Genomic DNA, 14496 nt, shown 5'->3' with positions numbered 1-14496 from the left:
ATAAACTCGGGAATCCTGAATGATTATTACTATTACTATTAAAGTCAATTAACTGATTAACACTAAATCCATACTGAACCTGATCCACTTCAGTGACAAAAGCAATTTTGACATTATACTGTATTTCCTCTAACAGCTGACTTGGTTATGCGGACTAACAAACACGTCAGCGATTTAATTCTGAAATAACGTTTTATCCCGACACCACCTCACAGCTCCAGGGTTCCTGGCTCGAACCCGAGCTCCTGAGTCGTTTCATCTTCTCTGGTTTCTTCTGTGTCCAAAAATGTGCTTGTAGTTGGATTGACTAGGCTACATTGCCCCTAGGTGTAAGCGTACTGTATGTCAGACAGGACAGGATTTCACAGAGGGGTTTTTTTGTGATTGTTGCAGCCAAAAATGCTTGATTTTGCTGTGGCGTTTTTTATTGTTAAATATACTTTTCAGAATTTGTGGTCAGTTCATTCATGTATTCAATCCACCACACACACACACACACACAAAGATTCTTGCTTTTGTTTAAGAAATATGAGTATGTTATTTCATTCGGCTTGGTCTTTTGTGTGGTTTGAAAATCAGACATGATGACAAACAAAACGAGTGAGAGTGAGTGTGAATGATCTTTTACTTAAAAGCATTTACAGATAAGGGTGAGAGATTATTGCAGGCTGCTATCAGTTCATTAGATGACACTATCAGTGTTTTCCACTGGTTGTGAAATATATTTCACATCCCCACCCATCATGTATCTCCAACAAGCCAAGTGTTCAGATGGGTTTTATTACTTGAGTCAAACTAAAGTGAACAAAAAGGTCTGTAATTCATTACAACTATCTCCAATTTTACTTATATATTTAACAGTTTAAATAGAGACTTTTGCAGTCTTATATAACACTTAAGGACGTGCTGTTATAGGTAATATAAACGATGAACTGCAGGGTGTATTAGATACCCTGCGAGTAACTCGCTGAGTGAGACGGTGGAAGTGAGAACGATGAAATGTTTTCTGCTCCGGAATCGTCCGTCAGTGGGAACACCGTGGTCCGTCCTCCCACAGCACAGCTCAGCAGATCAGTCGTCCAGCTCCATGCCGAACCGAGCGTACAAGTCGCGTGTGGTGACACTGCGCAGGCCGGCTGTGAGCGAGACACACAGAAGGTCAGTTGTGTTAACACACAGGGTGAAGAGGCGACAGTACGACGCACTGACGCTCTAACAGGAGCTCTTTATGTGGAGGACTGTAGAGAATGCAGCTCCATTATCATACTCCTATACGTTACTGTACTGTGTGTGTCTCTGCATGTGTGTGTCTGTTCTATGTGTGTGTACACGTCTGTCTCTCTCGCCCCAATTCCTACAGATAAACACATTGCCATTGCGCGGTATAAGTCGGCCACATCAATGTTGCAACCAAAAGTATTCACCCCCCAGTGCAAATCAGGTTTATTGTCAAAATGTACAGACTTTCAGCTGCAATGAACAACTCAAACAAAAGCGATTGAAATATCTAGACACAACGAACACTTCAAGAGGTTTCCCCCGAATTCAACTGAAAATGCAACTTATAATGACTTCTCCAGTCTCAAAATTATTCACCCCCTTCATGACGAGCATCTTTAGTACTTAAACCGCTTGAAGCGTTCGTCGTGTCGAACTATTTCAATCGCTTTTGTTTGATGTGTTCATCACAAGCAGCTGAAAGTCTGTGCATTTTAACAACAAACCTGATTTACACTGGGGGCTGAATCATTTTGATTGCAACTGTGCGCTGAATATCCAATCACATCAGTCAAATATCCAATCACATGATTTGCCGAGGAAAAGTCACATGACTTTTGATGCGCATCGAGGAATTTATTCCGTAAACGTGTTTCCATCGTAGTTTATGCGCATGTCAAATTTAAAATAACTATCCGCCTCAAATGAGTGCATACAGTTTTTTGTGTGCTTTTGGGAAATTTTATTCGCATTTGGTGTTTCCATTCAGCGGTTTTTTACATTTTATTTTATATGTGATATCCCAAAAAATGGATGGAAACAGACCCCGATCTGAGTGTGTGTGTGTGTGTGTGTGTGTGGTGATGTATCAGACTACATTTCATCACTAATCCCCAGCATGGCCCGTATCAGTCGTGTTTTTTTTCGATGGCCGAATCTCCAGCAGCGTTTGATTAGTCACACTACACCACCTTCATGTTAACCCCTAGGTAGTGAGCACATGTAGTGAACATGAAGGCGTTTGGGACTGGGCCTCGGTGTGGGATATTCACCCAGTCTGCCTAGAAGAGTCTGTGCGATGTCCTTGATGTCGTTGTATTCGTGCAGCAGGTTAATGTGGAGATCGAGCTCGTGCACACGGACACCCCTGGAAAAGAGAAATATATCAATAAATAAAAATCACAAAATAGCAAACCCATGTTAATATCAGCTGTTAAACCGGATTCAACTGAAAAACTACAACAGCAGAAAGAGGAAACTTTTATTCAGTCTTGATCCAATCACGTTTCAAACACTTTTAAAAAAAATTATTTTAAAATAAGCGTTCATAATAATTAATCAATCGGCAGGGTTATTTTCCCCCCCCGTTACATTTTATGACCGTTATTCGGATCAGCGTAATCCAAGTGTGTTTAATAAATAATTGAATTTATTTTTAATATCATTTGATACAAATATTTTTCCGCCTTGCAGCGCAGTCTGTTAACGGTCAGCTTTGGTTGCTATGCAACATCACAGACACAGATTAGTGTAGTCTAGGATCCGAATAAGTTTAAGTGTCACGCATTAATACAGAATTCACTTACTGTGATGCACTCCCAGAAGTGTGTGTGTGCGCGCGTTAGGTTTGAGAACTGAAGCTCCCCATTTTATAATATGGAAGGGTGCCAATAATTTTGGAGCTGATCATAAGTGGAAGAATCAGGTTTTATGTCCATGACGTGAAGTGAAGGACAAAATTATCAGCTGACTCTTAGAAGTCTGAGTCTACCTATCATGTGTCCTCACTCACACACACTTACTCGCTTTCTAACAGTGTAATGTCGGACTCCAGCTGCAGCAGTGTCTTCTGTAGTTCTCGGATCTCCTCGTCGACACACACACTGTTATTCAGTGTGCTGGGAACCTGTTACACACACACACACACACACACACACAGCTCTCAGTGACCATCTGTGTGTCAGTGTTTAGTGAAGTGGTTTTATTGAGGTACTCACTGGAGATTTAAAGCTGGAGTTGACTTTCTTGCAGCCTGAATGGAGCGTCCTGTTTGAAGAAGAACGGATATAATGCGATCAGTAATCATTTCAGTATAGAATGTTAGTCAAGTTTGTTAGTTTACTCAAATTTTAGCAGGTTGTGGGGAAAGATACGACCCGAGGTTATACGCGGATCACATGCGGTACTCTACATTATCGTCTTGGATGTAAAGAAAAAGCTGCAAAGCAAAGATGCCTTCAAAAACAATGAAGTTAACATTTTCCTATGCATTAACCCTTTCATGCTCAAATGATTTATACACATATCCAGATTCTTTTAGATATTTTCTCTCTTTTTTTTTAAATTTATTGTAAGATTAAATTTTTTCTGAAATTTTTTATTATTTCAATCATATTGTTTTAGCCTTTTTTTTTTACTCATGGAGAAATAAATAATAATAATAATATATATATATATATATATATTAAATACAAGTAATATTTAGACTGAACCAAAATTTATATATCACATAATTTTAACATTCAGGTTGAAGACTTTTTTTTTCCCTAAACATACAAAACGTGCACAGTTCAGGACTGCTGTACGACGTAATAAGGTTTAAAAAATAAATAAATTAAAAACAGTTTTATTTTACTTATTAAACTATTTTTATGGAAAGTTATTTCTATTTTTATAGTCTAGAATGCTGTAGATATTCAAGTTAATTTAGAATAATGCTCTCAAGTGATTTGGAGTTGATTGACATCTTTCCTAAAACTCCTTCTCCAGAACAATATTTTCAGGTTTACGGTGTGCGAGAGCCGTTTTCCTGATTCACACTGACTCTCGACTAGACCGAGGCTGATTATGATTATTATGATTATGATTAAACACAAATTCACTGGAGCATGTCAGAGGGGATGTAAACTTTTGAGCATGTGATTAAAGAGACTTACTTTCTGTAAAATTTAGGATACATGTCAGAAGAGCTTTGTAAATAAACTGTAAAATTGGGGTCATTTTTCATGTTTACAACCAGAAATCAAAGGGCAGTGTAAATATATGCACTCAACTGCACCTGTATAATGTGTATGCATTATTAAAAAAAAAGAAGAAATATTTATGTAAATAAATATTTGACAATTTATTAGCTCATCAAATAAACTTACAATTAATTTTATAAGGTTAAAACAAATAAAACTCAAACTAACTCAATCTGGCAACCCTGCTAGTCAGGTTCTTGCTAAGCGTTTGTTTACCTTGTTCTTGATGCTAGCAAAGTTCCGCCTCTTTGTGGTGTAAATTTTAAACTTTCAGCACCGTCATGGTCTGATTTGATATTGTCTCCGGTTTCAGAGTCCATTCTACACTCGGTTTAAGACACTTTATTAATTTGAACACATTACAACAGCGATTAAAATCAGTCGCTAACAGAGCTAGTCAGATAGCTAGCTTTATCAGATAAGCTCAGTGCCGCCATTTTGCTGTTTTCTGAATCCCGCCTTACTTTGAAATCGAACACGTCATTCTTCAGAGCGCGTGATCTTATTGGTGGTTCAATAAATAATTGCGGAACGTAACGTGCAGCTGTTGCTAGCTTGTGCAACGCGTCAACAAGTCCGCCATATTGGAGAGGTTCCGATTCAAGCGCAAGTCTATGCAAGACTAGGGAGGGAGACAAGATCACGTTGATCAAATTAGCTGCAGCTCGCATTACGTTTAGCAGATTTTCACAAACCGTGCCTTTTGTTAAAAACGTCTTAAAATTCTGTACATTTCAGAAAATTTCACTTTAACCCAAAACTAGCAAATAATAAAGTGTTAGTGTGGTATCAGGACACGTTGCATGTATTTGCTTTTTTTAATATTAAAATAATAATGTCAGAAGATGCTGGAATAAAAGAGTTCATTCTGAAAGAGCATTTTTTTTAGTTGTATCCCATTTAAAAGCTAGTTTTATTCCATAGAAATGAGAGATTAGTTTTGACGTTAAATTTAAAGAGTGCAATTATATGTTTGACCTGCAGAGGGCGGACGCAATAAAATTCTCCTGCAAATAACGCTTAAACGGGCTATAGGGGAAAATTATTGTTTTATCAAGTTATTTTTAAATGTAGGTCAATTTTTAAAAAAAATATTTGATAAAGATTACATCAAGTTCAGTAAAATATCTGTTTAGAGCGGAAACATGACACGTGACGTGGACAACCAATAATCAACCAATCAGGACAGGGACGAGAGGTACTCACCTGTCAGTCAGAAACCCCCGCCCTCTTGTCTTGAGGCGTTTTAACCTAATTATGTGATTTGCATCTTCTAGGCTAAACTGATTGGAAGCTGACCTGTCGCAATGCATTGTGGGAGTACAGGAGTGTGCACAATATTTCTTAGGAAGCGTTCATGATTATAAAATGAAAAATAAAACTCTATTTAGTGTACTACGTAGTCAATATGGTGTAGTTTTAGATAGATGGATTGTTATTGTAAACATCTGTGTGGTCACGTGGGCACGGGAGGAGCTCGAAAGAAGTTTCCAAAAGTTCTTCATGGAAATCTTTTAGCAGAATCCAGACAGATTGATCTGACCCAGCTTCTGAAGTGCTTGTTAACGGGCTGATGAGGTGCTTCAGGTGTGTTAAAGCAGGAAACAGAAACACACACACACATACAGTTAAGATGAAGAGAAACCGGTGAAGGAACTGGAGAAGAACCTGCTGTCCTCCTGTAATCACTGAAGAAATGAAAGATCAGACTGGAAGATCTCAGGTGAGTGTGTGTGTGTGTGTGTGTGTGTGTGTGTGTGTGTGTGTGTGTGTGTGTGTGTGTGTGTTGTTTCATATCTCCATAACTCTGTAGTCAAAGTCTGGAATCAGGATGTAAAAGTTTCTCTTGAACATCTCACCTTGTGTTGTTCTGCTCCAGGTTTGACTCTGAATCACAGCTCCATCCTCCGCCAGGCTTTTCCTGGAAGTCACGCAGACGTTTGAGCTCATCACGCTGAACACAAGGTGAGTCTGCGGGTCTTCGGTGTAGAATTCTAAATCTAGCAAAGGAATCTTTATATTGGCAATGAAAGTATATCTGAATTCACAAAGGAAATCATTTTAAAATCAGTTCGGGTTGAAGCATTTTAAAACGGTTCGGGGGGAAAAATTCGAGAAAAATCACGCAGAAAAAGGAAGCAGCAAGATTCGCAAAAATCCAAAACGTACATCTGGAGACCTGAAGATGAATTCTGAGAAATAAAAGTCCACATTTATATCCTACTAAGAATATGTGTGTGTGTGTGTGTGTGTGTGTGTATGTATGTGTGTACATATATATATATATATATATATATATATATATATATATATATATATATATATATATATATATATATATATACACACACATGTATAAATGAAAAATGATTTGTTGGATCTCCTCCTCTGTGGGACACGAGCGCTTCATTATCTGCTTCACTTCCCTCCAGCTGAAGTGTTTAAAGTTCAACCCCAGGTCAGATGTGTTCACGCTGCTCCTCATCAGCTCCGGAGATGAGAACAAGTCGAACGTCGCAGATGAAGACGTGGAAATGAATTGGCTCGATATCGGCTCTCTCGAGGTAACGAGGTGAAATTGGTTCGTTAATATAACGCGATTAGAGGGCGATGAATCGAGCGCCGCAGTCGGGGGTAAATGAATATAAATCTACTGCGTATCAGGTGTACGGTATCCCACACGGGAGAACGTCTTCAGATCTTCTCTTCAGAGCAGGTTTCTGCTGAGGTGAAACACCAAACCTCCAAAACGTCAAATAAAAGAGTATTTAAATTTGTTTAATCGCTGGTGATCGGTGTTTTATGAGCTGCTTTGGTGAGACGCAGGAATAACCAGTCCGTTAAACCAGTTCTGTTTACTTCACTCACTGATATCGAGGTGATGGATGATGAAGTGCAGGCGGAGAAAGAGATCTAGCTTCATCAGATAAAGATAAGATTATTATTATTATTATTATTATTATTATTATTATTATTATTATTATTGGCATCTTATTGTATTCATTTTCAGTAGAATGTTTGTGTTATTAATTTGGCATCCTGCTGGATTGTCTTAAAATAATCTGATTCTTTTTTTAAATTGTCATGACGACGCCTGCTGCTGTGTGACATCACGTCACACTTCTTCTCACTGGAACTGCAGAGATCACGTGGTGATTGTGTTTAGTGTATTTGCTCACTCCTCCACGGGAAGTCCACTGTGCTTCATTTGATTCGTTTACTGCCCTTATTCATCGGTTCGTCCTTAGTGACGGCCTGGTCAGGGGCCGCGCCGGTTTAAACTAGGCTACTAGTTTGTGCAGTTCACGCGAGAATAATCCCAGGCGCATGTCCGGTTGAGCGCGGTTATGAGCTTGAGCGATGTAGCTGAGGTTGAACTGTTAGAGCTGTCTTCTTCTGGGGGTTTTCTGTTATTTGCACGCGTGCGCGCGCGTGTGTGTGCGTGTGCGTGCGTGCGTGTGGGTGGACCGGGTGAGTTCCCGACTTTTCCATGTTGGACATTGGGTTGCGAGTACCGTGGGTTGCAGCAATGATCCCTATCCGGATCCGGATCGTTGTTGCACTGAATAGATCCAGACAGCGCCATTGTGCTGCGTATGGATACGACAAAACCTTCAGCGAAGTGTAATGTAACCGGAACTACTTCTTACTGTAACGCTGCAGCGTGTGAACGTTGGAAAAATAGAGAAAAGTCCATAAGAGTAGATTTGGGAGTAATACGAGGATTTTCTCTCTCTTTTATTCAACATTAGTTCAACATCTGCACTTAGATTTCTGTTTGGAGTGGGTTTTTTTTTTTTAATTAAGTTTTTTCATCTCATCAAATTCTCGTCTGTGGGCTGAAAATGAGCAATACGAGCCGCTGCTATGTCCAGGGTTGCCAGCTCTGCCGTTTTCATGTTTAATTAGTTTCCTTCATTGTTTTTATTTGGCTGTGGGTTGAGTGGAAACGTTCTGCGTACGATAATTATTCATGTTTTGCAGGACGCACACGGATCCTGGAGTTTCATGGTCATTAAAATGATTTTTATGTTAATGGGTGAAATAGCAGGGAAATTAGGCAGGTTTGTGAGCGGCCGGTTTTCCAGTTACGGCTTGGAATGTTTTTTTTTTCTTGAATTTTTTGGGTTGATGATCTGGCAACCGATCACCTCCTTAATACACTTCATACACATTATATAATCTCAGATTTTCTCCAGGTTTATTATCAACATTGTGTTAATAGTTGTACAGGTTAAAACGTGACATCACTTCAGGAACATGAAACCCAAAAATAGCAGTAATGTGCAGCAATGATTATACATAATAATAATAATAATAATAATAATAATAATAATAATTTCTAATACTTACTAATTTCTCCTAAATTCATTGCACTTGCTTGTCTCACTTGGCCGAGAGAGAGCGAGAGAGTGTGTGTGTGTGTGTGTGTGTGTGACAGAGAGAGAGAGAGAGAGAGAGAGAGAGAGAGAGAGAGAGAGAGAGAGAGAGAGAGAGAGAGAGAGAGAGAAAGGACACCCAGTACGACTACATGGTGCTTGCAAAAGTCAGATAGTCACCATTATGACAAAATCTCACTGTTGAACCTGAAAAGAATAAATAAGAAATATTAAAAACGACTTGTTTCTGTAACTCAGGGCCTTTATACAAAATAATTCAGAAGAATAAGTCAATAATTTTGTCTTTTATATGAGTACTGTCGAAAGAAGAGCAACACGCACAGTCCCGCTCATAATAAACCGATTTCAGTCCGTCCGAGTTTCAGAAAGAGCGACTGGCCGTTATAATCCGAGTCCAAGCTGCGTTAAATCTTCACGCTGCGTTCTCGAGTCTTTCGGTAATTCCCGCGACCTCGCCGACCTCGCGCTCCTCTTCATGAAGGAAAGATGAAAATGTTCCGGATAAACAGTGCATTATTCAACAGAAATAGAAGAAATACTTTCTAATAAGAGAAAGATAAAAACATCTATCTGTTTCTGGATGAACACGCGGTCATGGGAATCGAAGAAATTCAAAATGAAAGTCTGTTTTTCTTCTGTTTTGTTTTTTTACATTACATTTATTTCAAATATTTTATTGCAGCCCAAACTAGAGCTTGTGTTTTCTCTTCGGTTGGTTGATATATAGGTTTTTTTTTCATTCTTATTTTACGGTATAATCTTGACAAACTATCAACCATCACTTCTAATCCTCACACACACACACGCACACGCACGCTCACACACACACACACACAGACGATACAAAAATGACGAGTTCAGTTGTATGTACAAAACAAAATGATGTCGACCGTTTCCCTCTTCTTTAATGAAATAAAACTCTCCCAAGCCCTTTTTTTTTTCTTTTTTCTTCACTTCCCCAAACGGCAATATTTCATTTGATCGTTTTTTTTTTAAACATTTAATCTTCGGACCTTTTCATCTCGTCTGTTTGTGTAGTAAAACTTTATTACGCTGCGTCGAGCGTCCGGCGAGCCCGAGCTCCAATCGAGCGTCCATATTGGCCTGTGTCTGGACCTCCCAGGCCTGCAGGGGGCGCAGGTCAGAAGCTGTCCGTGCGCTAGACGTCGGTGCTGATGCTGCAGCTGCGTGTGAACATCTGTCTCATGGTGACGGAGCGGTTCAGGTTGAGCTTGTGGTAGTTGGGGAGCGGCGTGGGCAGCGGCGTGGGCAGGTCCAGGTCATGCTCCTGGAAGCTGCGGAAGCTCAGACGCTCGCCGCCGTTCCTCAGGCCGTCAGGCTGCTGCAGGTAGAAGGGCATGTCGTAGTGCGTGCAGGACGGGCAGAACGTCTGCGAGCGGGTCAGCTTGCGCGCCGGCGGAGGGGGCGTGAACAGGGCCGGCCCGTTGGGGGTGGGTGCCGCGGGGACGGCAGGAGCCAGGATGTTGTGGTTGGAGTGTATGGGCGGCAGACGAGACGTCACGGCAAAGTCAGGCTCCTCCTCCTCCGACTCGGACTCCTCCTTCTTACAGCAATAATACTAAAACACGATAAAAACACAGGAATTCAGTACACACACCCTCCTTAAAATCCTGGACTGTGATTGGTCGTCAGGTGGTGATGAGTTCTCTACAACAGCGGCTCTGACAGTAGCGCAGGTTTATATTAATGCTCTCGCTCGGATACGTTATCGTTTCTATAGTAACGGTGTCTACCGTCTCTCTGCGGAACCCTAAATTAGAACCCAGGCGTCGTTCTTCATACGTGGATTACTGAGGCAGCGGGACTGGAGTGTTGTTGACTTGACATGATCCTAACAAAGCTTCAAAGCTGTTGTCGGACTCGTTACTAAGACAACGAGCTCAAACGAGATCAGATCACACGCTTCGGAGCGTTTTATGAACGCGGAAAATTATTCGCATGATGTAATAGGAGGATACAGAGTGAGTGCTGAATCGGGGTCATTATCACGTCCTCAAATTCATTCATTTTGAGGATTTTAAGTGCTGTCGCGAGGAGACACGGCGGCCGGGATTGGAACAAAGTACAGCTGGAGCTGACGCGTGTTTATGAATCATAAAGGTGGGCGGCAAGACCAAAATATCTTCGCAATATTTAACATGATGTACAGGTTTCTAACAAACTGCCAGAAAGACAGTATTAACAAGTAAAAATGTTTTTTTTTTTTTTTAAAAGTTGTTTTTTTATTTGTCTCCAGAAATAAATGACTCAGAAATGAAAAGACAAAATTCTAAAGGTGAATAAGTTCTAACATTCAATAAAATCTTAAAGATTTAGTACAAAATCTTATCATCAGAGTCTGTAATTATTTAGAATAGAAATTACTTTGAGGAAAAAGTCCATCACGATATCCGCATTATCTCAGGAAAGCGTATCGTGACGTAATTCATCACGATAATCCTTATATCCTCATCGTATCGTCCCGGCCCTACGCGCTGATCTGAGACGGTGCCGTTTCCCTCCACAGCATCATTTTAGAGATAATGGAAATGTTACAGAGAAATGGTTTTATCTGGGGGGAAAGAAGAAAACGTGCTGAATATTTTATTCGCTTTAACGGCGTACAAACAAAATGGACGCCGTCCGGATGGAAGAAGCGTCACGGCTAAGAGTCACGCTTGGTCTACTTTCTTCTTCTTCTTCTTCTTCTTCTTCTTCCTGCTGTTTATAATCACATTTTTAAATGTAGAAATATTTCATTTCAGTACGCTTGAAAACATGTTTGTGTTTACAGAAGTTCAGAAATGTATATCGAGACACCTCTGAAGTAGATCATTTCTAAATTAATGCGCCTTTAACCGTGGTGGAGTGTAACCATGGCGACGGATATAAATAACTGTTTAGTCTAAGCCCGTGTTCCCTCTTTGCGATCACGCTTAGAAAAAAATGAATATTAAAAACGGAGAATGCTGCTGTTCGTGAGGAATAATGAGCCTCGGGTGATAACGGAATGGATTAAAGGATGTTTAATAATAAAAAAAAAAGGGGCAAATCCACAGGACGGAGGAAAAAATTAGGATTATGTCAGGGCCTCATTTCTAGTGAATAATGAAAGCTGTCGTTGGTTCACCTTTAATTTAATTCATCCGATCTGGAAATAGTTAGAGTTTAAGGGGTGTTAATGAGAAAAAGAACTCGATATCAGTGAAAAGTGTGTGTGTGAGAGAGAGAGAGAGAGAGAGAAAGAGGGAGTAGAGACACTGCAGAACACATGAAGCCTCCATCATGCTAAACTTCCCAAAACGGTTCTCCTGAGAAGAGAATTGTCTGCTACATGAGGAACTAGTGATGTTCGCAAACGAGTCGATTCTTTGAGCAGGCTCTTTTAGGTGAGTGCTGGGAGTCGATCGCAAACGAGTCGATTCTTTGAGCTGGCTCTTTTAGGTGAGTGCTGGGAGTCATTCGCAAATGAATCGACTCTTTGAGCCGGCTCTTTTAGGTGAGTGCTGGGAGTCTTTCACAAACGAGTCGACTCTTTGAGCCAGCTCCTTCAGGTGAGTGCTGGGAGTCGTTCGCAAACGAGTCGACTCTTTGAGACCGCTCTTTTAGGCGAGCACTGGGAGATCTCGTTGGTTTAAAAAAAAAATGTATTTAAGGACACAACAACTACATCAGCCTTTGATATCTGTGATTCTGTAATGCACTGAAAAAAAGAATCTAATGAACAGCTGAATCATTTTGCAGAGTAACGATGTAGAACCAGTGCATGTTAAGATGTGTTTATGCAGATAAACGTACAGAAATCTTTTTAAAATTGAACTTGAGCAAGCGCAGACATACTCTAGTCAGATTAATTATGCAGTGCCTTGCTGTAGATTTGAATTAACAAAAAATAGGAGTCGAAAGAGTCGACTCATCGGCGATTATTAGCCAACTAATCTGATTCACTGAAAAGCATTGAAATTGCTTTTTAAGCGTTCAAACTGAGGACGTGCCCGTGACATCGAGGACGTCTGCTCGTCCTAAAATAAAGTCTGCGATCTTTTTAGAAAAGTTGTGTTTAAACGTTTCCATGGCTTGAACTAGACTTACACCAGATTTACAAAAGTTTCACTGATTATCTTCATCCTCACAGATTTCCATTCAGCCACACCCACAAAACTCCTCAAAAGGCCGGGAAACCTGAAAGCGACAAAATGACAGCTAAACAGTGAAAGAGCGCCTCTTAATCGCGGCGTGTGCTTTTACAGGGCGCCGTTACTTTTCTCCCGGGTGTCTCAATTTATGGCTTTGTTTTGAAATCGCTCTCTCTCAGGTCAGTAATATGAAGTGATTGTATTTCACAAACAAAACGTTCAATTACATTGGTGTGTAACTGAAATAAATTTAAACGTGACCGCGTAATCCGTATGCAAAACCGCAGTAACTCATCGCCAGTCGTACAGTTTAAACCCCATCCGTCAGTTTAAACCCCATCCGTTCACGTGAGCGGATCTCCTTCTGTGGAAATATAACGAAAGATCACTCATGAAGTCCACATTTCTGGAGTAAACGCCCCTGCGAACAATTCCCGAATAAATTTGTTCGTATCCAGAGCGATAAAGGAGGCTAAGCGTACACAACGTGTTCTATCGGAGCGATCGCAGCGGGAGTACGGAGCTGTCCTTGGCGAGCTGGAAACGTGACCCGATATGTTGATTGCGAAGGCTGTGTGCGAGAGATAGAGCACTTAAACTCCCAGTGCCATGAGGAGACTTCACTAAAATACAGCGCTACACGTTTATTACGCCGAGACGGAGATGATTTTACTGCAGTACACAGAGAGAGAGAGAGAGAGAGAGAGAGAGAGAGAGAGAGAGAGAGAGAGAGAGAGAGAGCGCGAGTTGACTTACCTGCAGTCTACAGTAGCACAGTACTGCAATGATGCACAGTAAGATTACTGTAGCTAGAATCCCGCCTGTGATGACCACTGTCCCGGCTGTCATTCGAAACGCTCTCCATCAACACCCTGAGAGACGGAGACAGAGACGGAGATGATGGTGAGAGATTCAGAATAAACGTCTGAGCACAGCAGAGTGTCCTTGTGATCGAAAACCAGCTCTTTATCATCACACGATTCACTCAAAAGATTAAGCCGTGCACATTTCCTCCTCCGCCTTACACAGTTCGAATACCACATGAGCACACGTGAAAAGAGCCTGAGGCTGGAACAGGAAGTGATGCGGGATTTAACGGAGCGGTTGTGGCGTGATCGAGAGCCTCGACGTCGTCCACAGCCGAGAGATTAGAGAGAGATCACGGCTCGGTCAGGAGGACGGTGGAGAGATGATGGAGTTACTCAGTAGGTCATGGCTAAGATTGTGTGTGTGTGTGTGTGTGTGTGTGTGTGTGTGTGTGTGTGTGTGTGTGTGTTTTATTTTATTCAGATTCCTAACCCTGTTTTAGCACCTCCCTGCAATGATCACGTGGTTTAAGGAGCCAGTTTAACACCTTCTCTAGTCACGTATGATTTGTCTCATCATTCCATCGAAGTTATGTCTGACCCCGAAACGAAACGAACACGACCCTAATCAGTTCCGCTCGCAATCGGATCGCGACCGTCGGGATGTCCGCCACGCTCCTGCTCCGCCACGCCGTCGTCATCATCAAAACGGAGAAGAGCGCTTGCTTGTACGCTCTGTACGGAGGTTTCTAGCGGTTTAAACGATCCCCCAGACCAGAAGAGACGGAATCGGCGGTGTCGGCGTGCACGCACGGCGAGGAGGCTCGTCGAGGATTTCCTGTTCACTCTCGGTACAGTTTATAAAGGTTGAGGTAGACGCCGTGCCTTCCAGCAGAACCGCGATGGAATCTTT

The 14496-nt window shown here is 41.3% G+C and overlaps 3 protein-coding genes across 3 annotated transcripts in view; 1 reads left to right on the top strand and 2 right to left on the bottom strand.

Annotated features, from left to right (window-relative positions):
- Nucleotides 1-607: 607 nt before the first annotated feature.
- Nucleotides 608-4711, bottom strand: swi5 (SWI5 homologous recombination repair protein). The gene is made up of 5 exons (XM_017488839.2): nt 4458-4711; nt 3216-3264; nt 3021-3124; nt 2271-2365; nt 608-1136 (listed from the first exon to the last, which is right to left on the bottom strand). Exons 1-5 carry the CDS (start codon nt 4559-4561, stop codon nt 1072-1074), a joined length of 417 nt encoding a protein of 138 aa, XP_017344328.1. The 5' UTR covers nt 4562-4711; the 3' UTR covers nt 608-1071.
- An 828-nt stretch (nt 4712-5539) lies between these two features.
- dbh (dopamine beta-hydroxylase (dopamine beta-monooxygenase)) overlaps nt 5540-14496 on the top strand; it is a 45954-nt gene continuing 36997 nt past the window's right edge. The window contains exons 1-3 of the mRNA XM_017488835.3: nt 5540-5964; nt 6121-6206; nt 6674-6805. Of these exons, the coding sequence (XP_017344324.1) occupies nt 6776-6805 (30 nt within the window). The 5' untranslated portion in view covers nt 5540-5964; nt 6121-6206; nt 6674-6775. The remainder of the gene's footprint in view (nt 5965-6120; nt 6207-6673; nt 6806-14496) is intronic.
- Nucleotides 8426-14496, bottom strand: part of fam163ba (family with sequence similarity 163 member B, genome duplicate a) — a 19808-nt gene continuing 13737 nt past the window's right edge. Inside the window, exons 2-3 of the mRNA XM_017488836.3 lie at nt 13534-13649; nt 8426-10220 (exon numbers count right to left, since the gene is read on the bottom strand). Coding sequence (XP_017344325.1) covers nt 9801-10220; nt 13534-13626 — 513 coding nt within the window. The 5' untranslated portion in view covers nt 13627-13649 and the 3' untranslated portion in view covers nt 8426-9800. The remainder of the gene's footprint in view (nt 10221-13533; nt 13650-14496) is intronic.

Source organism: Ictalurus punctatus, chromosome 16, assembly GCF_001660625.3.
Source record: "Ictalurus punctatus breed USDA103 chromosome 16, Coco_2.0, whole genome shotgun sequence".
Lineage (NCBI taxonomy): Eukaryota > Metazoa > Chordata > Actinopteri > Siluriformes > Ictaluridae > Ictalurus > Ictalurus punctatus.
Note: the sequence above shows the minus strand (reverse complement) of the source record. Positions and strands in the feature narration are given on the sequence as shown.